General features: G+C 40.1%; 2 protein-coding genes across 10 annotated transcripts in view; one reads left to right on the forward strand and one right to left on the reverse strand.

Annotated features, from left to right (window-relative positions):
- Positions 1-301: 301 nt before the first annotated feature.
- On the reverse strand, positions 302-7,516 carry LOC309646757 (uncharacterized protein; the record flags this gene model as incomplete). The annotated part of the gene is made up of 3 exons (XM_082433325.1): positions 302-2,032; positions 6,797-6,901; positions 7,254-7,516. The coding sequence occupies 2 exons, from the start codon at positions 7,514-7,516 to the stop codon at positions 6,847-6,849; spliced, it is 318 nt and encodes a 105-aa protein (XP_082289451.1). The 3' UTR covers positions 302-2,032; positions 6,797-6,846.
- TBC1D31 (TBC1 domain family member 31) overlaps positions 7,386-24,121 on the forward strand; it is a 61,652-nt gene continuing 44,916 nt past the window's right edge. For 4 of the 9 annotated variants that reach the window (XM_082433142.1, XM_082433145.1, XM_082433144.1 and 1 more), the window contains exons 1-4: positions 7,394-7,591; positions 11,311-11,457; positions 15,090-15,205; positions 18,849-19,027. In XM_082433142.1, coding sequence (XP_082289268.1) covers positions 7,515-7,591; positions 11,311-11,457; positions 15,090-15,205; positions 18,849-19,027 — 519 coding nt within the window. In that variant the 5' untranslated portion in view covers positions 7,394-7,514. Of the gene's footprint in view, positions 7,647-11,310; positions 11,458-15,089; positions 15,206-18,848; positions 19,028-24,121 lie in introns of those variants that run through there. The other 5 variants (XM_082433148.1, XM_082433143.1, XM_082433146.1 and 2 more) reach the window with 5 other exon arrangements.

The raw sequence follows: 24,121 nt of genomic DNA on the forward strand, positions 1-24,121 counted from the left end.
ATTCGTGCTGTGAGGTTACACGCAGGGTTTCTTAGCCTCGGCCTGTTGACACTTTGGGTTAGACAGTTATTTGTTGGTGAAGGGCTTCCCTGTGCAAAGGGTGATTGGCAGCAAATGACAACCTCACCAGTTATGAAAACCAAGAATGTCTGCAGATGTGGCCAAATGTCCTCTGGGGTTCTGGGGGCAAACTCACCCCTGGTTGAGAACCACTGAGTTATATGTGGTGCTTGTCCACTCCCCCTCCTCCATTTGCAAATCCCCATACATCCTACACACACACACACACACACACACACACACACACACACACCACATGTATGGTAGGACAACACTCTCAACTCCCCTCAAAGGAAGCTTTATTCCTATGTGTACTGCCTCCAAATGTGCCCTGGGATTTCCTGATGTCATCTGTGGTCAACCATTATATTAGTAGCGTCTAACAAAATACATCTCTCGGGATTCCTGCACATATGTAATTCCCATCTACATTGAGTCTAGACTTGACCATGTGACCTCCTTTAGCCAATGGGACATTAGCGGGCATGGTGATACAAGCAGGCTTGTTAAACACTGACACATTCAGGCTTGCCCTATTGGAACATTCCTTTCTTGGGAGCCAGTACCATGTAAAGAAGATCAGGTTAGACTCCTGAAGGCCCACAGGCCACATGGAGAGAAGCACTGGTAGATGAGAAGCCATCCTGGATGTTCCAGTTCAAGATGAACTTGGGCTGAATGCAACCATGAGTGATCTTGGCTACACCATGTGGAACAGAAGAACCGTTCAGCTGAGCCCAGTCAACTCACAGGACTGGAAAACGGGAAACCAGTTTTGTTTTAAGCCAATAAGTTTTGAGGTACTGTGTTACATAGCAAGTCAACTGAAACATTAGCAAATGTCTAAGCTGATGAAAGTAAGAAACAGTGCAGAGATGGAGCAGGCTGATGTTAGCTCACAAGAGCAAACTGTTCAATTTTCAGGAATTTTCTGAGTCAATTATTAAATATTAAATTATATTAACTTAGGTAGAAATAAATTATATTTTTTAAAAGGTAATACTCAAAACATATCATTTTTTAAATTATTTTAATCCATTTTACTATTATCCATGCTCTTGAGGTTGTGTCTATTTTATCTGTCTGGTGACCATACTATATAATAGTGTGCTACTGCTCATCTCTCTCCAACTCTGCATTCAATGACATCACATTCATAGCTTGAAACTGGCCATAGTAGGAGTATTTATACCACAGAAATTGCCAAATTCTACAAACCAGAGTTTTTTGTCCAGACAGCCAGTTGTTAAGTGTATCTGCATATCACTGGTACTCTCCCTAGAAGGGCTTAAATAATAGCAATAATAATAGCTAGGAGACGACTTCTATGTGTCAGCTGCTGTTCTAAATTCTTCACAACTCTATGCGGTTGGCACTATTATTGTCCTGATTTTACGGATGAAGAAATCAAGGCACAGAGAAGTTAAATACTTTGCCCAAGATTATAGTACTAGTAAGCTTTAGAGCCAATGTACTTAGGCATTCTGGGTACCATGCCTTTACACATAGACTGCCCACATTTTCCAAACCACTAGTCAGGGTACAAGATCTAATAAGTGCAATGTACTTGGGGGGAATACAGGGCAGAATATTTCAAATTAGGACTCTATGTTCACAGTACTTATGACTTACAGTTTTTAATTTTATGCAAAATTTTAATTTTATGCAAAATTCAAATAGGAGCTTCTATAGGATTAAAAAATAAAAGCAAGCAAGACCAAAGAAGAAACTGTGTAATAACGAAGTGAAAAGTGGTTACCTATGCCAACCCGCACCTGTCCACATCTGCTTCCTCGCACAGAATTCTCTGAAGGGTCAAGCAGATAGAACCAGCTTCCAGGCCACTACTTCACCAACAAAGACAACACCCTTCTAAGGTCTATAGGTGAAAGAGCCCACCCCACTGTGCATCTCTATCTTACCTTTCTCTTTCCTCCCGTGGATAGTTGCTTGCAGTAGTTTTCAAAGCCATCTATATAATGAAAGTAACAAAAATACTTAGGGAGAGGGGAGGGATGAATAGGTGGAGCACATAGGATTTTTACGGCAATGAAAATGTTACCAAGTCAGGTGGGGCTGCTTGCTGCTTGAAAAAATCAATACTCGCAGAATTTGGTAGAAAGGAAAGTTGCCTTTAATCAGAATGCTGGCAATCTGGGGAGACGGTGGACTTGATGTCCCCCAAAAACCATCTCCAAAGATTTTGCTCTGCTATGAAAGTGGTCATCCTCACTCGGCTCTGTGGCCTCTCTCCACACACTGCCCAGAGCGGGCAGGAAGGATGCCACGCTGCCCTAGAATACTTTAGTGGACAATAAATGCTTAGCCCAATCAGTCTGCCTTCCTCTCTTACAGCAATTAGAGGCATTTTACTCATGGTTTACTGGCATCCTGTCACACGTGATTGATCGTCTGTACTCGGAGCCCACAAATGTTATTAGGAGCCTGTGAATCAAGAATAGTTATTCTGGGCTTCCCTGGTGGCGCAGTGGTTGAGAATCTGCCTGCCAATGCAGGGGACACGGGTTCGAGCCCTGCTCTGGGAAGATCCCACATGCCGCGGAGCAACTAGGCCCGTGAGCCACAACTACTGAGCCTGCGCATCTGGAGCCTGTGCTACGCAACAAGAGAGGCCGCGATAATGAGAGGCCCGCGCATGGCGATGAAGAGTGGCCCCCGCTTGCCGCAACTAGAGAAAGCCCTCGCACAGAAACGAAGACCCAACACAGCCATAAATAAATAAGTAAATAAATAAATAAACCCAAAGTTTAAAAAAAAAACACGCATTTAAAAAAAAAGAAAAAAAAAAAGAATAGTTATTCAGTCCTATGGGAGATATTCCCAGCATTCTCTGACTCCACAGCCCTCTGCCCAGGGAGGCCTTTGGAATAGGCCACTACGTGCAGAGCATAATTTGGAAGGTTTAAGCTTCCCTATAGAAGCTTCCTGAGCTGGCTTATACCAGTGCCTACAATGACACACTTAGATATTAATTTCTCTGGCATAATGTTTGCATATAATTTTTTAAAACCCAACTGCCAAAAATAGGGGAATTATTAACTTATGCTGCATCCATAAGATGGGATATTATGCAGTTGCAGCTAAGACAGAGGTGGCTCTAGGTTGTCCTTGCTTCTTAGGACAGCTTTGGACGAGATAGAGATCAAGAATTCTAAGTCCTCCTCCTCTCCTGGCCATGCGTAAGGGCTGTAAAGATGAGAAACTTGCAACCACTGCCCACTCTGCCATGGAAGAGGGAGCTTCACCCTCTGGTCTCCTCCTTCCTTTAGTTTGGAGGAGGCCTTTTAGAAACCCTAGTTTATGTGAGTTGTTTCTCACTGTATGTGGGACTGATCTTGCTGCCTGTCAAGATCAACATCACATTTTCCCCTCTGCTTTGATACTGTACCATTTCAACTGTAGGTGCCAAATCCTTTTGATTCCACATGAAATACTACCCTTGGTTGCTTTCATGTATGTTTTATGAGAACCCCTAGGCATGAATATTTATTTAAGCAACTTGGAGCACAACCCTTTGACTTTCCTTTTCTGTTCTAATTCATGTTTAAAGGGTGGGGGACGTGCACTATGTCATAGTTCACCTGTAATGGCTTTGGCCTCCTCACCCCTTTCCTTACAGGGCCAAATAGTTGTCTAGGAAACGGAAAACATTGCCTGGGTTTGTGTCAGTTAGCAGCATGACACACATTTCTGTTTTACTGATGAAACAGAACTCTTTCCTGTGCAATGTCGGCTTTCCTACACAATATGTCAACGGACCCTTGTCATCCAACTGTTGCCTGTTTGGATTCCTTCCACGGTGACTGACTTGGTCAACCCTTCATCCATATTAATAGTTTCTATGCATTCAAAGACATGTTCAAGAGAATGAAAAAACAAGACAAAGATTAGAAGAAACTATTTGCAAAACATAAACATGATAAAAGGCCTATATCCAGAACATATACAGAATCCTCAAAACTCAATAATAAGAAAACAACCCAATTATAAATCGGGCAAAAGATTTGAGCAGATATATGCAGAAGGCAAATAATCCCATGAAAAGATACTGAACATCATTCGTCATTCCAGAAATGGAAATTAAAATCACCATGAAAGGGACTTCCCTGGTGGTCCAGTGGTTAAGACTCCGAGCTTCCACTGCAGGGGGTGTGGGTTCAAATCCCTGGTCAGGGAACTAGGATCCCACACAAAATAAACTCACCGTGAAGTACCACAACACTCCTAGAACGGCTGTAATGACAAAGACTCATCACAGATGTGGAGTATCTGAAACTATCCTACACTATCCAGTATCGGTGGTATGTAAAACGACAATTACTTTGAAAATGACTGATACTTTCTTAAAAAGTTAAACCTACACTTACCATATGGCCCAGCCATTCCACATCTAGGAATTTACTCACCAGAAATGAAAACATATATTTATACAAAGACTTGAACAGGAATGTCCATGACAGCTTTCTTTGTAATAGCCAAACACTGGAAACAATCCGAATGTTCATCAACAGCTGAATATACCACTAATTGTGGTGTATCAATACCATGGAATACTACTCAGCAATAAAAACATATACACCACTGATGTACCCAACAACATAGTTGACTCTCAAAATAATTATGCTGAATGAAAGAAACCGGATCAGAAAAAAAAAAGAGTACCTAGTTTAACACCCATTTGTATAAATTTCTAGAAAATATTAACTAATCTAAGAGGCAGAAAGCAGATCAGTGGTTGCCCATGGACAAGGTGGGGTAGGGATAAAAAGAGATTGCAGAGAGGCAGAAGGAAAATTTTGGAGGTGGTGGATATATTCATTATCTTGATTATGGTCATGGTTTCACAGGAATATACTTATGTCAAAACTTATAAAATTATACACTTTAAATATGTACAGTTTATTAAATGCGAATTATACCTCAATAAAGCTGAAAAATATCTATGTATAGTATGCATCAGTTATTGACTACGTAATGATCCAAGAAGGAACTAGAAAATGGTCTACCAACTTGGGTTACTAAATTGGGAGATTAGGGACTTCCCTGGTGGTCCAGTGGTTAAGACTCTGCGCTTCAAATGCAGGGGGTGCAGATTCGATCGCTGGTCGGGGAACTAAGATCCCATATGCCACGTGGTGCGGCCAAAAAAAAAAAAAAGAAAAGAGAAAAAATTGGGAGGTTGGCAGCCATGGGTGCACATCTCTTCAGTTGCCAGCCTGACCTTCAGATCTGGTCCAACTAAATCCAAAGGTAAGTGAAAAGTGGGTGTCCAGAAGATCTGTGATATGGACACCTCTTTACCAGTGTATCTGAAATTGGATAGGATGGCCACATAGGCTGTGACAACCCACACAAGCTGAGCTGCAGGCAGGTTAAACCAGAGTAGTTAAGGAAATCATTCAGCAGATCTGTCTCTGCTACTGATAAAAAGTTGTATGGTTACCTGTGTGAGACACAAATATGGGAAATAACCTGTTTCAAGTTAGGTGTCCTTAAGCTTAACACCTTAAATATCCTGACTAATAATGCAAACATTCATACATACAGTTTATTACCATCTCAAGTCCAATAAATAAAAATATAAAAAAATAAAAATAAATAAAAAAATAAAAATCTCCTCTGCAAAGGGTTACTAAGAGTTGTCTCTCAGGGCCACCCCTTGATAACAATATAAAAAGTTTAAAAATCCACACTGCTGGGCTTCCCTGGTGGCGCAGTGGTTGAGGATCTGCCTGCCAATGCAGGGGACACGGGTTCGAGCCCTGGTCTGGGAAGATCCCACATGCCGCGCAGCAACTGGGCCCATGAGCCACAATTACTGAGCCTGCGCGTCTGGAGCCTGTGCTCCGCAACAAGAGAGGCTGTGATAGTGAGAGGCCCGCGCACCACGATGAAGAGTGGCCCCCGCTTCCCGCAACTGGAGAAAGCCCTCGCACAGAAACGAAGACCCAACACAGCCATAAATAAACAAATAAATAAATAAATATTAGAAAAAATAAAATCCACACTGCTAAATTTTTGTTAGCGTTTTGTATTTCTGCTAGAGTTTGCGCTTTTTAAATATCATGGTCATATAATTTTGTAAAAAGTCATTTTTCTACCTGTAGTGGGTTGAATGGTGGACCCCGGAAATATATACCCAGGGCGTATTGCCCAGAACGTGTGAATGTTACCTTATTTGGAAAATGGGTCTTTGCAGGTGTAAGTAAGTTAAGGATCTTGAAATGAGGAGATTATCCTAGATTATCCAGGTGGGCCCTAAATCCAAGGACAGGTGTTCTTATAAGAGAAAAGCAAAGGGAGATTTGAGACAGAGATTAGAGGAAAAGACAAGGCTTGGTGAAGATGCAGGCAGAGAATGGAGTGATGTGGTCCCATGCCAAGGAAGCCAGCAACCACCAGAAGCTGGAAGAGGCAAAGTAATCTTCCCTAGGGCCTCTGGAGGGAGTGACCTGCCAACACTTTGATTCAGACTCTGGCCTCCAGAACTGTGAGAGAATAAATTTCTGGTGTTTTAGCCACCAAGTTTGTGGCACAAAGCCTCAGCAAACCAATACACTACCTCATAAAGCACTAAAGATGAAGATGACAGTATTAGCAATGTTGTAGGTTTGCTATGAGGATTAAACAACTTAAATGAGTTAATAGTCCTAAAGCACTTAGAAGAGTGTTTGATACCTAGTAAGCACTATACAAGTTCTAAGTAAATATTTACCAAAAAGAATTTCTCTGGCGTCAACTCAACTGGTTGTTGATGACATTGCTTTACTGGTGCAGGACTGGTGGATCCGACGCCATAATACTGGAGCTTCTTGTTAGACTACGGAATTAAAACAACATTCATGACGATGATGAAAAGGTCAAGAAGAGTGGACTCCATCAAGGTTCTTTTTGAACCCGAATGTTCTATAAAAGGAACCCTTCAATTCTCAACGCATTTGGGTCCTTGCTTCTCTATTAGTTGTCTTACAACTCCTCAATCCCTAAACGCAACGTGAAACGGGATCTGGGGGCCCTGGGGAAAAGTCACTTTTATTGCTTCCGTTGAAAGCCTAAAACCCAGCGAGGCCCCCAGAAAGCAGAATTCCCAAGCCGATTCCGCGCGCCAGGTTACACCTGCAGAAAACTACGATTCCCAGAAGGTTTTGGGGGGTTGGGTGGGGAGAACGCACCGCGAAAGGGGGCGGAGTCTAAGGGAGACGGTCGTAGGCCGATTCCATTGTCCAGAGCGGGAGGGGTCGCCTGGGCGGGGTTTAGCGCCGTCCGATCGGCGGCCTGCGCGCGCTTGGTACGGTCGGCGGGGATCCGGTCGGCGGGGATCTGGGCGGCCGCGGCCGGCGCTCAAGTTTCCCGGGCAGGAAGCGCGGGGCCTGCCGGAAAGGCGCCGGGACAGTTGTCCGCTGGACCGGCGGCGGTGTCGCGTGGACTGCGACATGCAGAGCATAAACCTGGGCAACAAGGAGAGCGGCAAGATATGGCACCGCAAACCATCCCCGGCCACTCGGGACGGGTAAAGCCTGCGGCGGGAGGCGCGCGCTGTGGAGGCGGATGGCCGCCGGCGAGGGGCGGGTCCGCGGCTTTGGCGAGGCGTTTGAGGGGCTGTTGGGAAGGATCTCGGGAAGGGGTGCGGGGGTCGGATGGAGGTTCGGGTCCTGGCTCTGATCCTGCCCCGATACCTGGGTTGGGTGACCTCCAGAAACCCAGGTGCCCTGAGTTTCATGATCCTTAGAGACCCCCCTCCCTGTACTGGGGACGGGGTCTCATTAGGTCAGCGTGGAGCGGGAGGTCCTGATTTATGCCAGGGAATTTGAGTTTCTGATGAGTACCAGGACTGCCTGCCTTAATTAACACAGAATCCCTGTAGTATTCCTGGCACGCAGTAGATGCTCAGTAAATATTCGTTAGTTGTTCCAGCTGGGAAAGAACTCAGGAGGAGGAACTGATGCCGGAGGAGGAGAGCAATGCACTTCTCCCCCTTCCAAATGCCGCAGTTTATCCATCCTTGAATCATTGTTTGTATTCAGGCAAGCATTCGCTCATCGACTATTTGATGAGCATTTACTATGTGCCAAGCTTGTAAGCGCTGAGGGACAGCTGTGGACCAAAACAAACTTCTGTCTCTTGGAGTTTACGTATTAACGTGAATGGTGGTGATAGTGGTGGAGGAAGGGGTTACGGTTTACAAGGTAGGGCACTCTTTCTAGTAAGGCTAGCGTTGCTGCTGCTTTTTTTTTTTTTTTTTCCATAAACTTTATTTCTTTAGGACAGTTTTAGGTTCACAGCAAAATTGAGAGGAAGGTACAGAGATTTCCCATATACCCCCTGTCCCCACACATGCCTAGCCTCCCCTTTATTAATATTCCTCACCAGATATTTGTTGCAGTTGATGAACCTGCATGAAGACATCATTATTACCCAAATTCCACAGTTAACATTAAGATTCAGTCTTGGTGTTCTACGTTCTGTAGGTTTGGACAAATGTATAATAACTCATCCACCATTACGGTCTCATACAAAGTATTTTCACTGCCCTAAAAATTGCTGTTGCCCTGCCCATTCATCCCTCCCTCCCCAACTCTTCTTTTCATTCAGTTCCCAGGTATCTGTCCTGTTTGAGGCTCCTGTGTGACTTTAATGGAAACCTTTGTCCCAAAGTGGTGCCATCTTGGTTCCAGTTGCTGCACACAGATTAATCTTATTGCTTCTAATTCCTTAGGATTCCATGGACTTTGCTGCCTCACTTGCATTCATATTTCAGTGTGTTTCGTGTTCTAGTAATTTTTCTGTTGATCCTTTGCTTGCTCCTCAACAATTAGTAGACTTTGAGTGCCAACTACACATGCCCAAAGCACACTGCTACACACTGTACCGTTAGTTTCTTTGGTTTCTGGTTGCTATCAGTCCCCTAACAATACTGCTGTCCCATCAACTCCATTGAATAAACATTTTATATAGAATAGGGGTACTTCAGTAGAGATTTTCATTTCCAAATTTGGAGTTTATGTAAATAGCACCCCTACTTCTCATGTTCTCTAAATGTTGTAAAAGTTAAGCCAACCCACAATAATTCTCTTTCTTGCTGTTATAAAATATCCAGATATACATGCAAGATTCAAAAAATGAAAGAAACGAGTTTGTGTGCAAATATCCTCATTTGTTTCTTCCACTAAAACATAGCTTTCTTTCTGTTCAATAAAACCCGTTGTTATGGTGTTGAGAGAAGCAAGGAGCACTGACTGTGGAGTCAGATGGACTTTAGTTGAAGTAAATGTCCACTCACTAGCTCTGTGACCTTGGGCAAGTTAATCTCTTAGGCTTTAAGTGAAGCTAATCATACTTAACAGCAAGATTGTCTTAGTGAATTAGTGTCTCATGCATCTTGGTGTTCAGTAAATATTTGATGTTTTTACTATGTTTAGGGACTGAGGAACTCTGTCAGGCAAATTGTGAGCAATTGAAAAGCCGTTCTAAAATAAATATTTGCATGTGTGATTTATATGAAAAATCAGAAGGACAGAATTTTGCAATTAACTGATTATATCATGATGATAGGGTTATAATCAAATTATTAGTGTTTTTCTGTATTTTCCGTAATTTGAACAGTGATCATGTAATTTTGCAATCCAGATACATAATAAATGTTACAGAAAAAAGACTGGAGGGAAAAGTCATTTGCTTGGGCTGAGTTTAATTGCCAGGGAACATTTTGATGTTGTTACTTAGTATTTCAATACATTTATTCCCCCCATTTCCCTTTGGGAATGTCAAACAAAAACCAGAGCTGGACAGTAGTTAAAGTAAACACAGACTGTATTCAGGACTGTTGCAATAGAGGAAACAAGACCTCAGGGTAGAACTGGGCTCAGTTCTGAATACAGCCTGGGCAAGTGGGAAGCTATAGCCAAGGAGAAGGGTGGGGGTCGGTGGATGGAAGATTACTAAGAGAAAACATCTGGGGTTAAGGGAGTTCTGGCTAAATCTACCTCACAGGATTCCTGCTGAAGACAGGCCCAGGTGATCAGACATCACTTGGGAGATGGGGGAGGATGAGGAACCCATCAGATGTCAAGGACAGTAGTATTGAGGGTAGGGGGTTCTGATTAAACTGACTAAGCAGCATTCTTGCTAAAATTAGATTTTATAAGGGAGTGCACAGAAGGGCCTAGGAGAAGGTTTGGTAGCCTGACTAAAGTTTGGTCAAGCCAAGAATCTTTGTCAGGGACCAGATAAAAATAATTACTGTTTCACCCAATGAGTCCGAAAGCCTTATTTTTAGATAAACTATAGAAAATGTTTGATATACTTAATTCAATGTAGTGTTTTTTAAATGAAGTGATAATGAGGCAGATGTTTCTAAAGTTAAAATTCAAATTCGTAGAAAGTCAATTAAGATTAAAAATTTCATGATTTGAAAACTTGTTGCAGGAGAGAATGGGATTTTTCTGGTCTTCATGACCCAAATATAAACACATATATTATTTTAAAGAGTTAGTTAATTTGTGCTACAAGTTTTATAACAGTTTTCTTTTCAGCAGATACATGGTACATGATCTTCCTCTCAAAAAATAATCGCTTTAGACAAATGTACCTGAAAATAAAACTCATGTACACTTGGAACATTCTGTAATCACAAAAAAAAAAAAAATCTCATTAGGATATCTTAAAATTAGGATATTGAATTGAAATTTTTCTTACATATGGTAGCTTGTGATTTATATAAAACTCACTACTTTTCACTAATTACTTCATTGTTTTTATCATGGGTCTGTTGCTTGATGTAACAATTCAACTACTCAATCAAAAATACATTTTCTTATCATATCCTGTTGTCTATGACTTAATCACAGTTTATAAATCTCTTCATGTGTGTGTTTATATTTTTTAGTGTCTGTCTTTACTACTAAACTGAAAGCTTCCTGAGGGCAGGGCCCCTGTCTATCAACTACTCTTAGCTCCTGGCTTGTTCAGTGTCTGACACCCTGGGTTTTCAGGTATCTGATAAATACATGAATGGTAGCTACTTTGACAATAGCTTCCTGGACAGTTTTCAGAAATCCTTGTAGGGTTGCTTCTAGGAGAGGCAGAGGAACAGCAGCAGGAGGAGAGGGAAGATGGGGTAGGCAGAAAACTTCAACATTAGTGCGGCCTACTACAAAATCCATAGTTTTCATGACAACAAGTAATGCTTGACATAGAATTTAATGGGTTTTGTTTTTGTTTTTTTGACAGAATTATAGTGAACATCATTCACAACACTTCTGACTACCTGCCCAAAGTTTTACGGTTTTTGAATGTGGCTTTTGATAGCTCAGGTGATTCTTTAATTGCTGGGGACCATCAAGGAAATATCTATGTTTTTGACTTGTATGGAAACAGGTGAGCAGATACTTTGGATATTTACCAAGTAATTAATTCCTTGACTATTTTAGTACCTGCTATTAATTATTCATTCAGAAAGATTTATTAAGTTCTTACTGTATTTCAGGCACTTTGTAAAACTCTGTCCTAAGTGTTGGTAGAGTAACGTGAGAAAGAATAGAAAGATAAAATAGTTAGATTTTTTTTTTTCAGAGAATTAAAGTTCTGGTTTTAACAGCATCTCTAGTAGCTTTTTTTCTCTTAAATTTAAAATTTTATTATTGCTAATTTATCAGTTAATGTCTGTCAGTTGTTTAGAAAGAACACAGTTTCCTTTGTACATTATTGTCAGTATACTAGATCTAGGAGTTTTAAAGAATTGATCTTCACTCTTACTCGTCTTCTCTTCCTTTGCCGAACAATTAGTGGAAAAGCAATTACTTGGGATTGATTAAGGCAGGCATCTGTGCAGTGAGAGTGAGTGGGTGGGAGGAAAAACTGTGTTAGCCCAGCCAGAGAGTCAGAATGTGTCTGCCTGGGGGCAGGGCAATCATGGGAAAGAGGGGAGGTTTGGTCAAATGAATAAATAGACTGAAGATGATGGGGGCCAGATTCCTCACTATTGGAAAGGGGAGTTACAAACATGGAAAGGGAGGAAACTCGACTGAACCCTGTGGAACTGGATTGTAATTGGGTATATCTGTGTGAACTCCTGGTTTTGAGCTTATATAGACAGACATAGAAATGAACAGAGGTGTGTGTATGACAAAGTGAATGAATTATATGTACATATATTTCCTAGCTTTGTCCACTCATAGTGCCTGGGAGCAATAACACCACAGTAGTAATGAATATACCTAGTGGCCGGTTCTTTTCTAAATATCACTCTGTTACAAGAAATCAGGGATCCTTGCAGAAATAGCCAGTTTCAGGATGGAGGCAGGGAGAGTACAAGATGAGCCTGGAACACCTTGTAGCCAGAAAGAAGGACTTGTTCAGAGAATGATGGGGGTGTGTCAAAAAGACATAAACGTCAGCTAGAAGGAGCTCTCTCTGGGCAGATTGGAGACAATTTGCGTTTCAAAATAAATGATAGTGATGGGTCATAACCCACTGAATAAAATAGAAATTCGTGAATTCATGCTGTAATCAACAAACAAATAGTTTAATGAGAATAGATATTTGCATAGTTACAAAGTACCTCCCCACAAAATATTTATTAATTAAAGAGGAAAAAGAGAGTAATTTTACAGTGAAGAAACCTGGCAAACACCACCTTATCAAATGATTAAAATTAAATTAACCAGTAGTGGGACAAATCAAATTTGTGTGCCAACTTATAGGGTGCAGTGATAAGAACACAGTGTTGCTTCTCTGATAGTCCTGCCTACCAAAGACAGGCAACCTGAGTCTAACCAGTAGAATCAGCAGGCAAAGCTGAATGAAGGGCATTGTAGAACAAGACTGGCCTGTGATCTTCATAAGGGTCAAGGTCATGAAAGTTGTGGAAAGACAAGACTATTCCAGACGGAGGGAGCCTAGACACGTGGCAAGTCAAGGCTTGGACCTGGACTGGTCCCTTTGCTGTAAAGGACATTATTAGGACAATGGGCAAAACTGGGGTCTGGGGATTAGATGGTAGTAATATATAAATGTAATTTTCTAATTTTGATGGTTATATCATGACTATATAGGAGAATTTCCTTGTCTGTAGGAAACGTGATCTCAGTAACTTATTCTCAAATAGTTCAGGGAAAGAAGAGGTCATATATGATTTATCTATCTGTGATTTTCTAGGTAGAAATCTGTTAATCATTGTTTCTACTCCTTACCAAAAAAATAATGGTCACAGTTTTCCCACCCTTTATTCTCGCTAACCTACCCAGCCAGTTCCCAGTCTTAAATCAATACACCTGTCTCTTCTTTGCTCCCACTAAAGAAAATAACAGACTAAACAAAATAAAAATAATTGTTGATTGACTCCATTACAGAGTAATGAACTTCAGCATCAGTGATGCTAGTACTTCATTTGCTTATATCTATTGTCATTTATTTTTCCCATTCTTCTCTGAATATTCCAAACTTTTACCGATTTCCATGATTCCGTGTGTTCAGACTCTACTCTGATTCTGACTGCCTAGCCTCCTAATTCATGAGAAAATAGACGCCCTCAAGCTTCCCTTTCTTCTCCCCCATCACAACCTCAAATATATCTGTTAAGTTCAACCATCCATAACTCCTTGCCACTTCATTTGTAGAAATAGGTGATCCTAATGTCTTCCAGCGCTAATCTCTATCTTCTATGGCCGCCCTTGGGACTTTGCACCATGAGTATTCCTCTCTTTTATTCTGTCCACTGTCCCTTTTCTCTCTGTAAACATTCACATCTGGGCAGAGGTGTAAGTGGCGTAGCTGTGGCGTAGCTGTGACTTGAAATCAGGCCTGTCTGATCCTAAAGCCCACTGCAGTGGGCTCCCTCTTCCTAATCGCCTAATCCAGTGGTCTCTTTTCAATTCTGTTTGGGCATCTGTCCCTGGCCTGCTTCCTTCCATATTCTAGGTATTCTCTTTAATAATCTTATCACCATCAAGCCTCAGACTTCAGCTGCCACGTAACATTGTTAACTCAGACCTGCTTCTGCCACCCACTGAGGAGCTTCTAGGTTGGCCTGTCTAATGCAATGGCTACTAGCTGCACGGAGCTCTTTAGCCCCTGAGAGGTGGCTAGTCCAAACTGAGATGGGTTTTGAAGACTTACTATGAAAAACAAAAATGTAAAATATCTCTAACAGTTTTTTATTAATGAAATGTTAAAACGATAATATTTTAGATACACAGTGAATTAAGTTAAATATGTTAAGATTAATTTCATATGTTTCTTTTTACTCTTTTTATGTGGCTCCTAGAAAATTTTAAATTATGCATGTGACCTGCATTCCATTACTTTTGGACGGCACGGCTCTAAATGCTTTTCAAGGGCCTTAAACACTACATGTTTAAAACCAGAATGATTATTTCCTACCCCCACGTGTGTTCCTCTTTTGCCTAAGCCTGAAAACTTCATTTTTTGGTAAATGAAACTCTGGCTAGGTGTCAAGTACTCTGCTAAGTACTTAACATACATTATTTCATCTAATCATCAGATATTATTTCATTTAACTGTCACAACAACCTTATGAGACATCTTTAATTATCTTCATTTCACGTGTGAGGAATTCCTGATTCCTCCCTCTTCACCCTGCGTTCCATGCATCACCAGGCCTTTCTCCACTTGACCTCTGACACCTCTCCTGTTCGTCATTTCCATTTTATACCCGTAACTCTGGCTGAGAGTCTCCGTAGTAGCTTTCTTAGTCATCTCTTCTTGTCCCCCTGTGCATTTGCCATCTCTGCCAGGATCCTCTTCCTGAAAGGCATGCCTGACCATGATTCTGCTGTGCTCAAAAATTCTTGATGGCTTCCCATTCTGTGTAAGTAAAATCCAAACTCCTTTCCATAGCAGGTAGCACTCTTCGTAATCTGTTTTTGTTCTGCCAAAATGGGAGCTCATTTTTCCGGGTTTCATTTTCTTCATCTCTAAGGACTCCTCCAATGTGAAATTTTACAACTGTTGGAAGAATTTCTGATACTAACGCAGTCATCTCTTCATAGGTTTAATCTTGTTCAGCGAACATCGCAAGCTTGCACAGCTCTGGCCTTTAATCTTCATAGGAAGTCTGAATTCCTTGTGGCGTTAGCTGATTATTCTATTAAATGTTTCGATACAGGTAAGAAGTCCTGTTTCTCTTTTGAAGCAGAGTGAAATGTAGACAGAAATACTGCAAGGAGTTGGCTGATCTGTATAGTCTGAGGGATCAGACCCCACCCGATGACCCTCACTTCAGACACTAGCCACAGGTTTGGGGGTCCCAGGGCCATCCTCACATCAGATCAACAGACTACAAACTCAGGGTTCCCCACAACTACCCTCAGGTTTGGGAGTTCACTAGAATGACTCACAGAATTCAGGGAAGCACTATGCTGATGGTTATAGTTTTGATGTAGCGAAAGGATACAAATTAAAACTAGCCAAAGGAAGAGACGCATAGGGTGGAATCTGGGAGGCTCACAAAAGAGACGCTTCCATTGTCCCCAGAGACACATTACCCTCCCGGCATCAATGTGTGGCCATCCGCACCGAGTATTGCCACACCGGGAAGTTCACCCAGGCTCTGACTTCCAGAGTTTTTATTGAGGCTCCATAACATAGGCATGATTGGATTATTGCCCACTTGATTAAACTCCATGTCCAGCCCTCCTCTTCTCTGGAGGTTGGTCTGACATCATGTGGCCGAAAGCCCCAACCTTCCAGTCACTCGCATGGTTGGTCTTTCTGGTGTGGCCAGTCCCCACTCTGAGGTTCTCTCCTTAGCATAAGCCATCTGCTGTTGTCCAGGGACCTACCACAAATAACAAAGACACTCCTACCACTGGAGTAATTCCAAGGGTTTAGAGGTTGCCTCCTTGCAGCCTGGACAAAGGCCATACCTCTCTTTGAAGGCCAAATTCCTTACTACACAGGTACAAGAATAAACACTTTTTAAATATAACCTATGTATTTTATACCACATTATATATATATATATATTTTTTTAATTTTATTTTTTTATTTATTTACTTATGGCTGTGTTGGGTCTTCGTTTCTGTGCGAGGGCTTTCTCCATTTGCGGCAAGCAGGGGCCGTTCTTCATCGTGGTGCGCGGGCCTCTCACTATCGCGGCCTCTCGTTGCGGAGCACAGGCTCCAGACGCGCAGGCTCAGTAATTGTGGCTCACGGGCCTAGTTGCTCCGCGGCATGTGGGATCTTCCCAGACCAGGGCTCGAACCCGTGTCCCCTGCATTGGCAGGCAGACTCTCAACCACTGCGCCACCACGGAAGCCCTATACCACGTTATATTTTTTAATAGAGAACTTAGAGTTCTGTAAACTGAACTTATTATTAAGAAAAAAAAAATCTCAACTGCATTGTTTTTTCTTGTTATTAATGTAACCTATGTATTATAATATTTAGAAAAATTATAAATAATAATAAGAATGGTAGTAATAGTGATAGCTAACACTTATATAGTGTTTACTCCTTGCCAGGTACTGTTCTATGATTTTATACATATTAATTAATTTTACTCATCATACTAACCGACAAAGATGGATACTCTTGTTATGCCCATTTTGCAGATGAGGAAATTGAGGCACAGAAGTAACTTGACTAAGTGCCCACAGCTTGGTAAGCGGTGGAGCCAGGATTCCTAATCTCGGAGTCAAGCTTCAGGGTCCCTGGTCTTAATCACTAGTACCCTCTCACCGCACATGCAGAAAGAAAAGGCAGTCATCCTGCGGTAATGCCCAGAGACACAGTCAGTGTTTTTATAACAGGGACTGATCTTTCCAATCTGTTTTCTATGCATATACCTTTTTTACACTCTAACAAATATATGATCATCCTATTGTTTGGTGGAATCACTTCCTTACCACATGAAAATTTTATATATTTAAGATGAGTACTTAGTAATCATACTCTATAAATGTTTGCAATACCATAATTATTTAGCCTATTACCTATTGATGGACTTTAAACTGTTTCCAATTTTTGATATTACAAACACTGCTGTCACTGAAGTTCTGAAAAACTAAGTCTTTAAACTCCTGTGTGATTGGTTTCCTCGGATTTTATCCATTCTCTCCTCCTCTCGTCTTAGTTTTATCTTTTTATAGTGTCTTCTGTCTTATGGAAACCCCTCTTAGCCAAGCCCCTTCCTCAGATGCCGTCTCTGCTTCCCCAACTACCTCCCTTTCTTTGCTGCCAAATCCTGCTTCTTCACAGCATCCAGTGATGGATTCTGACGCTTAGTCCCCCCATCCAGGCTTCCAAGACTGCTGTCTCCAAGGTCTTTAGTAACCTCTGATTGTGTAAATCCTCTTTATCCTTTTCATTTTGTTTCTCCATAGCTTTTAACACTTTGGGTTACTTCAAGAGTCTTAGTTTTCTACCGTTACCTCTCTTGGTTCTACTTTTCCGACTCTTTCTTTTCTGGGTTCTTTTAGTGGTTCCTAGACTTTTGGGCATTTGACCCAATTAAAAAGAAAAAGTAGAGGAACCAACATAGGTTGTCAACTTTTAATTTTGCTGATTGACATTGGAAAAAAAACAATATAACTTCATTTCATAAAACAAGGGATTTTTTTTTAAACATAGAAGGATACGATAGATTAAAAGGTAGTACTTTAAACTTAACTTTATGAAAAACTCATTACGTTATCCTTTTCTCATTTCACTGAAGGCCAATGAAAAATTGATCATTGAGTAATGCCAGACTTCAGACTGGTGTTTGGAAACCACTCCTCCCTTCCCAAGGGTTTATCTGTTCCTCTATCTTCAGTTTTGACCTACTCTGTGTCTTAATGTTTCCCAGATTTACATCTTGCTTTCTGACTGTTCTCCCCACTTCCATCTTTCTGGAGGAAAAAAATCAGACCATAAAAGTATACCATGCCTATTATAGAAAACTTGGAGACACAGAAAAACGTAAAGAGAAAGTAAAAATCACTGTAATTTTATTACCCATTGTTAATTATTATGAAGAGTTTTTGGTGTTTTCTCTACCAGACTGTTTTCTCTGCTTGTGTGTCACACACACACGTACACACACCAAATCAATTTTAAAAATCAAATTTGTTACCTCTTCTCACACTGCTAAGTCTGTCCCTCCTTGTGTATTTATGTCAGGTAGTAGAATCACCACCTGCTTATGGAACTAAACTGGAGCCACTGGAATCTCAACTCCTCTTTTGTCTCAACACATCCATTTAATCACTGAGTCCTTTGATATTTCTTTTGTAGCTCTTGAGTTTGTTCCTTTCTCCATTGCCACGTTCTTAGTATAGACCCTCCTTATCTCCTGCCTGGGTTATTACAGCAACAGATAAACTAGTCATTTTGTAATCTCTTCCTCCTTTCTAGTATATCCACCATATCTTCAAAGTGCTTTCTGAAACAGACCAGATATGGTATTCTTCCGCGTAAAACTATTTCAAGAGAAAGCCCAGACTCCATCATGTCACATTCAAGGCTGTTCTTAAACCCCCTTTCGGCCTCCTCCCCTCCAACCTCGGTGTTACACATGTTACTAACATGTCCTACGGTGCAGTTCATCAACCAGCCACCGGCTTCCATTCTTTGTAGATGTTAACGGAGATGGAGGGACCTCATGTAATCCCTAGCCATCAACTGAATCAGTTCTCGGATGAAATACAGGGTTTGACCTGTATAACTGTTTTCCTTTCTCCCCCAGTCACCAGGGAGCTAGTTAGCTGGATGCGAGTCGGATGAAATACAGGGTTTGACCTGTATAACTGTTTTCCTTTCTCCCCCAGTCACCAGGGAGCTAGTTAGCTGGATGCGAGGACATGAATCGTCGGTGTTCTCGATCTCTGTGCACGCATCCGGGAGGTACGCCATCACTACTTCTTCTGATACAGCACAGCTGTGGGACTTGGATACCTTCCAAAGGAAAAGAAAGCTGAATATTCTCCAGTCTGTGGGTATACAAAAGGTCAGTGAAGGGGGACACATCTTGGTCTGTTGTGCTTCTCAGGCTAGTTTCTTTTTGTTTTGTTTTGTTTTTAAATTTTTATTTATTTATGGCTGTGTTGGGTCTTCGTTTCTGTGCAAGGGCTTTCTCTAGTTGTGGCAAGCGGGGACCACTCTTCATCGCCGTGCGCGGGCCTCTCACTATCGCGGCCTCTCTTGTTGCAGAGCACAGGCTCCAGACGCGCAGGCTCAGTAATTGTGGCTCACGGGCCCAGTCGCTCCGCGGCATGTGGGACCCTCCCAGACCAGGGCTCGAACCCGTGTCCCCTGCATTGGCAGGCAGATTCTCAACCACTGCGCCACCAGGGAAGCCCCTCAGGCTAGTTTCTTGATCAGCAGAATATAGATATTGTAAGTAATGGTTCAGTCTGTCCCACTTAGCTATGCCTTCATAACTCAGCAACAAGCAAACCTTTTTTTTTTTTTTTTAATTATTATTATAGTGTGTAACTTCAGCTTTAGTTAGGTGTTAGTTTTTACTTAGCTGGTTGATTTTGTTTTATTTCTTAACCCAATTATGAAAAATTTCAAATATATAGCAGATTTGTAAGAATTTCACAGTAAACACATGTACACCCGTGGTCTAGATCCTACTATACTATACTTTACTGTACTTACATGTTAGTAAACTATATTATGGATCTATCCATCTTTCTGTCCCTCTGTTTATTAACTCATCTTTTTTTTTTTTTGCATTTTAAAGTAAATTGCAGACATCAGTGCTTGCCCATCAATGCTTTAAGCCTGCATTTAATTAACTACATTTAATTGGGTTCAGTATTTGTTGATGTAAAATTTGTGTATAATGCACAGATCTTTAAGTATTCATTTATTAGGTTGTGACAAATACATACACTTTTGTAACATGTGCAGACCTATTATTACCATCATCCCAGGAAGTTCCATTATATCCCTTCCCAGGTAAGCACTCTTCTGATGTTTTTCCACCACAGGTTAGTTTTATCTGTTCTAAAATTTCACGTAAGTAGAGCTGGTCAGTAATGGTATATGTAAAAGCTTTTCTCATTCAGCGTCATGTTTTTGAGATTCATCCATGCTGTTGTATGTGTCAGTAGTTTGTTCCTTTTTATTGCTGATCAGTATTCCATTGTACACATATATCACTTTTTTAAAAATCCATTTCTTTTGCTTTTAAGGTTTTTTTTTTCTTCTATTTGATTAGCTAAATGCTATTTTCAGGATTGTCTGCACCTCCCATTTAATTATTTTGCTTCAGGTTATATTATACATGCAGTATTGCTTTTAATTTCTTGGTTATTAACATGAACAGCTAGCAGTGCATGTCAACCAAAAATTTATTTTGTAGTCTCCACGGAAATCTCAGAGATCTTAATAATTTAAAAAAGATAAAAGCTATAGCCAGCTTACTCATCAGGTATTTAGGCCAAATGCCTTAGTAGGTCTTTTATTCTTTAACTGCTTTAATACTTAAATTGAATTTTAAATTCTAAGGTAGAGAACATTGAAAGTTGAACCCATAGTGGAGACAGTCATGAAACAATGACACAAAAACCATCTGTTCTTTTTACCATGAAATTAGAATTAGTATACATGGAATAGTTGCCAATTTTAGCCTTGCCTTGGTCATTCAGACATTTTAGTTTAAAAAATAGGATTCCAAATGTTTGTGATAAGAGAATAAAATTAAATGTAGTAAATGTGAATACAGTATGCAGTATACATTTAAGTATATTCGAAAATAATAGAACATCATAGTCTATAAGTTACCAGCAAACTTTTCCTCAAAACACCAGATAGTAAACATTTTTGGTTTTGCTGGCCAAGAGCAAAATTGAGGATATTATGTGTGTACTTACATAACCATCTGAAATGAAATAATTTTAAAATGTAAAAGCCATTCTCTCCTGGGCCATACAAGGACTGGAGATGAGTCAGGTGGTTGTCACTCCTGCCTTATTCTGTTGAAAATAGGGAATAGTTATAAACTAATCTTAAAGTAAAAGTTTTATTCTTATCAAGTTTTTATTAAACTTATATTTTTATTGCAGTTTCTGCTTTTATACTTTATTTTTTTTTATATAAATTTATTTATCTTATTTATTTTTGGCTGTGCTGGGTCTTTGTTGCTGCGAGCGAGGGCTACTCTTTCACTGCGGTGCACAGGCTTCTCATTGTGGTGGCTTCTCTTGTTGTGGAGCACGGGCTCTAGGCAAGCGGGCTTCAATAGTTGTGGCACGTGGGCTCAGTAGTTGTGATACACGGGCTTAGTTGCTCCGCGGCATGTGGGATCTTCCTGGACTAGAGATTGAACCCATGTCCCCTGCATTGGCAGGTGGATTCTTAACCACTGTGCCACCAGGGAAGTCCCAGATTTTATATTTTAAATAAAAGTTTTGTGATTTTTTTTTCCCTTGATGACACATGGTGACACATGATGCTATGGGTTTCATTTTATGATGGCTCTTTTCATCTAAAACGGTCTCCTACCTTTTCTCTTTTTTTCCCATAACATGAATTTTTTTTTTTTTTGAGAGACCAGGCCAGTTAGTTGTGTTGAAAAATGCCCCACATTCTGGATGTGTCTTACTGTTTCCTCATTATGTCATTTAACTTGTTCTCTCACCTGTATTTCTTGTAAACTTGAATTTAGGTCTAAAGTCTTGAGTAGATTCACGTTAAACTTTTTTGACAAGCTGTTTACCTTGTGTGTAAGATGAAAATAGTAATAGTGCTTACCTCAGGGTTAGTTTCAGGACTGAATGTGATAATCTATGCAAAGCACTTAGCACGATGCTTGTTTATAGTAAGTGCTTAGTACAAGTTAGCTGCAGCTGCTATTTCTATATTGTCGTTAATGTTATTATTTATTATTGTTATCTGTTATCTAGCTTTATTATGGGATTATCTCAGTGCAATTACATATCTTCTTAAAAAGCTATAAGGGAACTGTATTCTTTTTCTTTTGAACTATATTAAATAGATGCACAATCCCTTATTAGAAACTCAGAAACCTAGATGTTTTTTAATAACTCATTTTGTGGCAAAATCTGATTGGAATTCATCTAGCAGCAAAATCTGAACTAAATTGACATGAGGCTGAAATATTAATATGTTTGAGTATGGAGTATTGCTCCAGGTCACTGGGGGTTCTACATAATATTACAGAATATGCATTATATTACCTTTCTCAAATTGGAAGTAATTCTGAATTCTGGAACACATCTGTCCCTAAAGGTTTCAGATAAGGAACTACAGACCTTTGATTTCAAAATGTTTTTAAAGAACCTACCACTCCATCCTCTTTCCACTGATTTTTGTACCTAGCAATAGCGGTAATTAACACTAATAGTAATAGATACCAATTGTTGAGTCCTTACTATGTACTTAACACTTTGTTTTGTTATTTTTAAGCTTAAATAATCCTAAAAGGTAGATACTATTATTCTCATTTTACAATTGGGGAAACTGCACTTCAGAAAGTGTCACATAGTTTATGAAAGGGTTGCAGTTTTGAACCGAAGCTTGTTTCACTCTGAAGTCATTCCATTACGCCATACTGCCTCTCAGGTAGACCAATTACATTTCTTCAAATTAGGAAACTTTGATTCTTTTTTTCTGATACTTGGAGGTAAGATATTTAGCTCTTTAGTTAAAGATTTTGGAACAAATCCTGAGATTTCTAACTACTGTCGTTCAGTATGTATCAGAAAAGGTTTTGTGATGGGTATCAGAAAACATTGAATAGTGTGTTACCGAACTTACTCAGTCTCTGTATACACTGGGCACTCACTAAATTTTTGCTGAATTGTACATTTGACCTTAACTTTCTCTTATTACTATTCTGAACTCTTTAAACTTTGGAAAGAACTCACATACCTCTCAAAAGTGAATTGGGAAGGCTAGGATTTTCATATTTTGTAAGGAAAAACTGCAGCCAACCCTCCAAGGAGTATATTTTGTTAGTGCTTTTGAAGTTTTTTCTAAGCATTTTATGTTTGTCAGGAGATGACACTATATAAATAATGACATGATTCATTAGGAACAATTTTATAATCATTAAAATCTGGCAATTAAAATCACAAATCTAGTAATGAATAATCATGTCGGCAACAATCTATCACAGCAATGCCTCAAAATAGCAGCTGATGTTCATTTACTTTTAAGCTTTTGCTTCTCCCAGTAGGAATAAACTTTATTACTTTTCTAGAAAAATATTGCTAATTATAATAAAAATTTCAAGTCACTTTTTTTGACATCAGATTTGAAAGTGTTTTAGGGCATTCATTATAGATTATAATTATTCACTGCAAATTCTTTCTGTAAGACCTTCGTATTACAAATCTTCTTAACATAATGAAACTGGCAAAAGACCTACCAGATTGTCTTTGACAGAGTGAGCTCAGGACAAAAGTGAGGAGGAGTTGGATGAGGCAAGGGCATCAGCACCTGATGTAGTTGAGTTACCATTTTTTATTGTCTTATTAGCTTTAGTCCTTAGTAGATTGTTCTAATTACCCAGTATGTTCCATAGTATATTTTATATGTGTGTATGTATGTTTTTTTAGCACTATTATCAAAAAACAGATACTAATATATATGTAAATATATATATATTTACAATTCCCTAAAATTCTTACAATAATGTCGTTAACTATTAGAATCATTTCCTAATTATATGTATGAAATAGGCTGGGTGACAATAACACAAATTCGTTGCAAGGCTACGGTATTTCATGTAGATGCCTTATTGACCCGTTATTTTTGTAACACTGGGGAAAGCCATGGTAGATGTGTGTTGATGCTGCTTTTCCCCAGGACAGCTCTCTCTCATTACTGTGATGACGGTTATATCCAGATTCTGAATACTCAGAGACACTCCAATCCAGTGCTATAGACGCTGAACACTTCACCCCAAGGAATGTAGCACTCCCTCTGACGCCAGTAAAATTGTGAAGGTGTGTGATAGATCAGGGGTCGGAATAAGAGGTAACAAATCCTTAAAGGTGCCCTGCCTCCTTGTGAGTCCCTGCCCCTCTCTCTCGCCAACACAGAAAATCACATATTTTAAAAATAA

This window comes from Balaenoptera physalus, assembly GCF_965194825.1.
Source record: "Balaenoptera physalus genome assembly, chromosome: 17".
In the NCBI taxonomy this organism is placed as follows: Eukaryota; Metazoa; Chordata; class Mammalia; order Artiodactyla; family Balaenopteridae; genus Balaenoptera; species Balaenoptera physalus.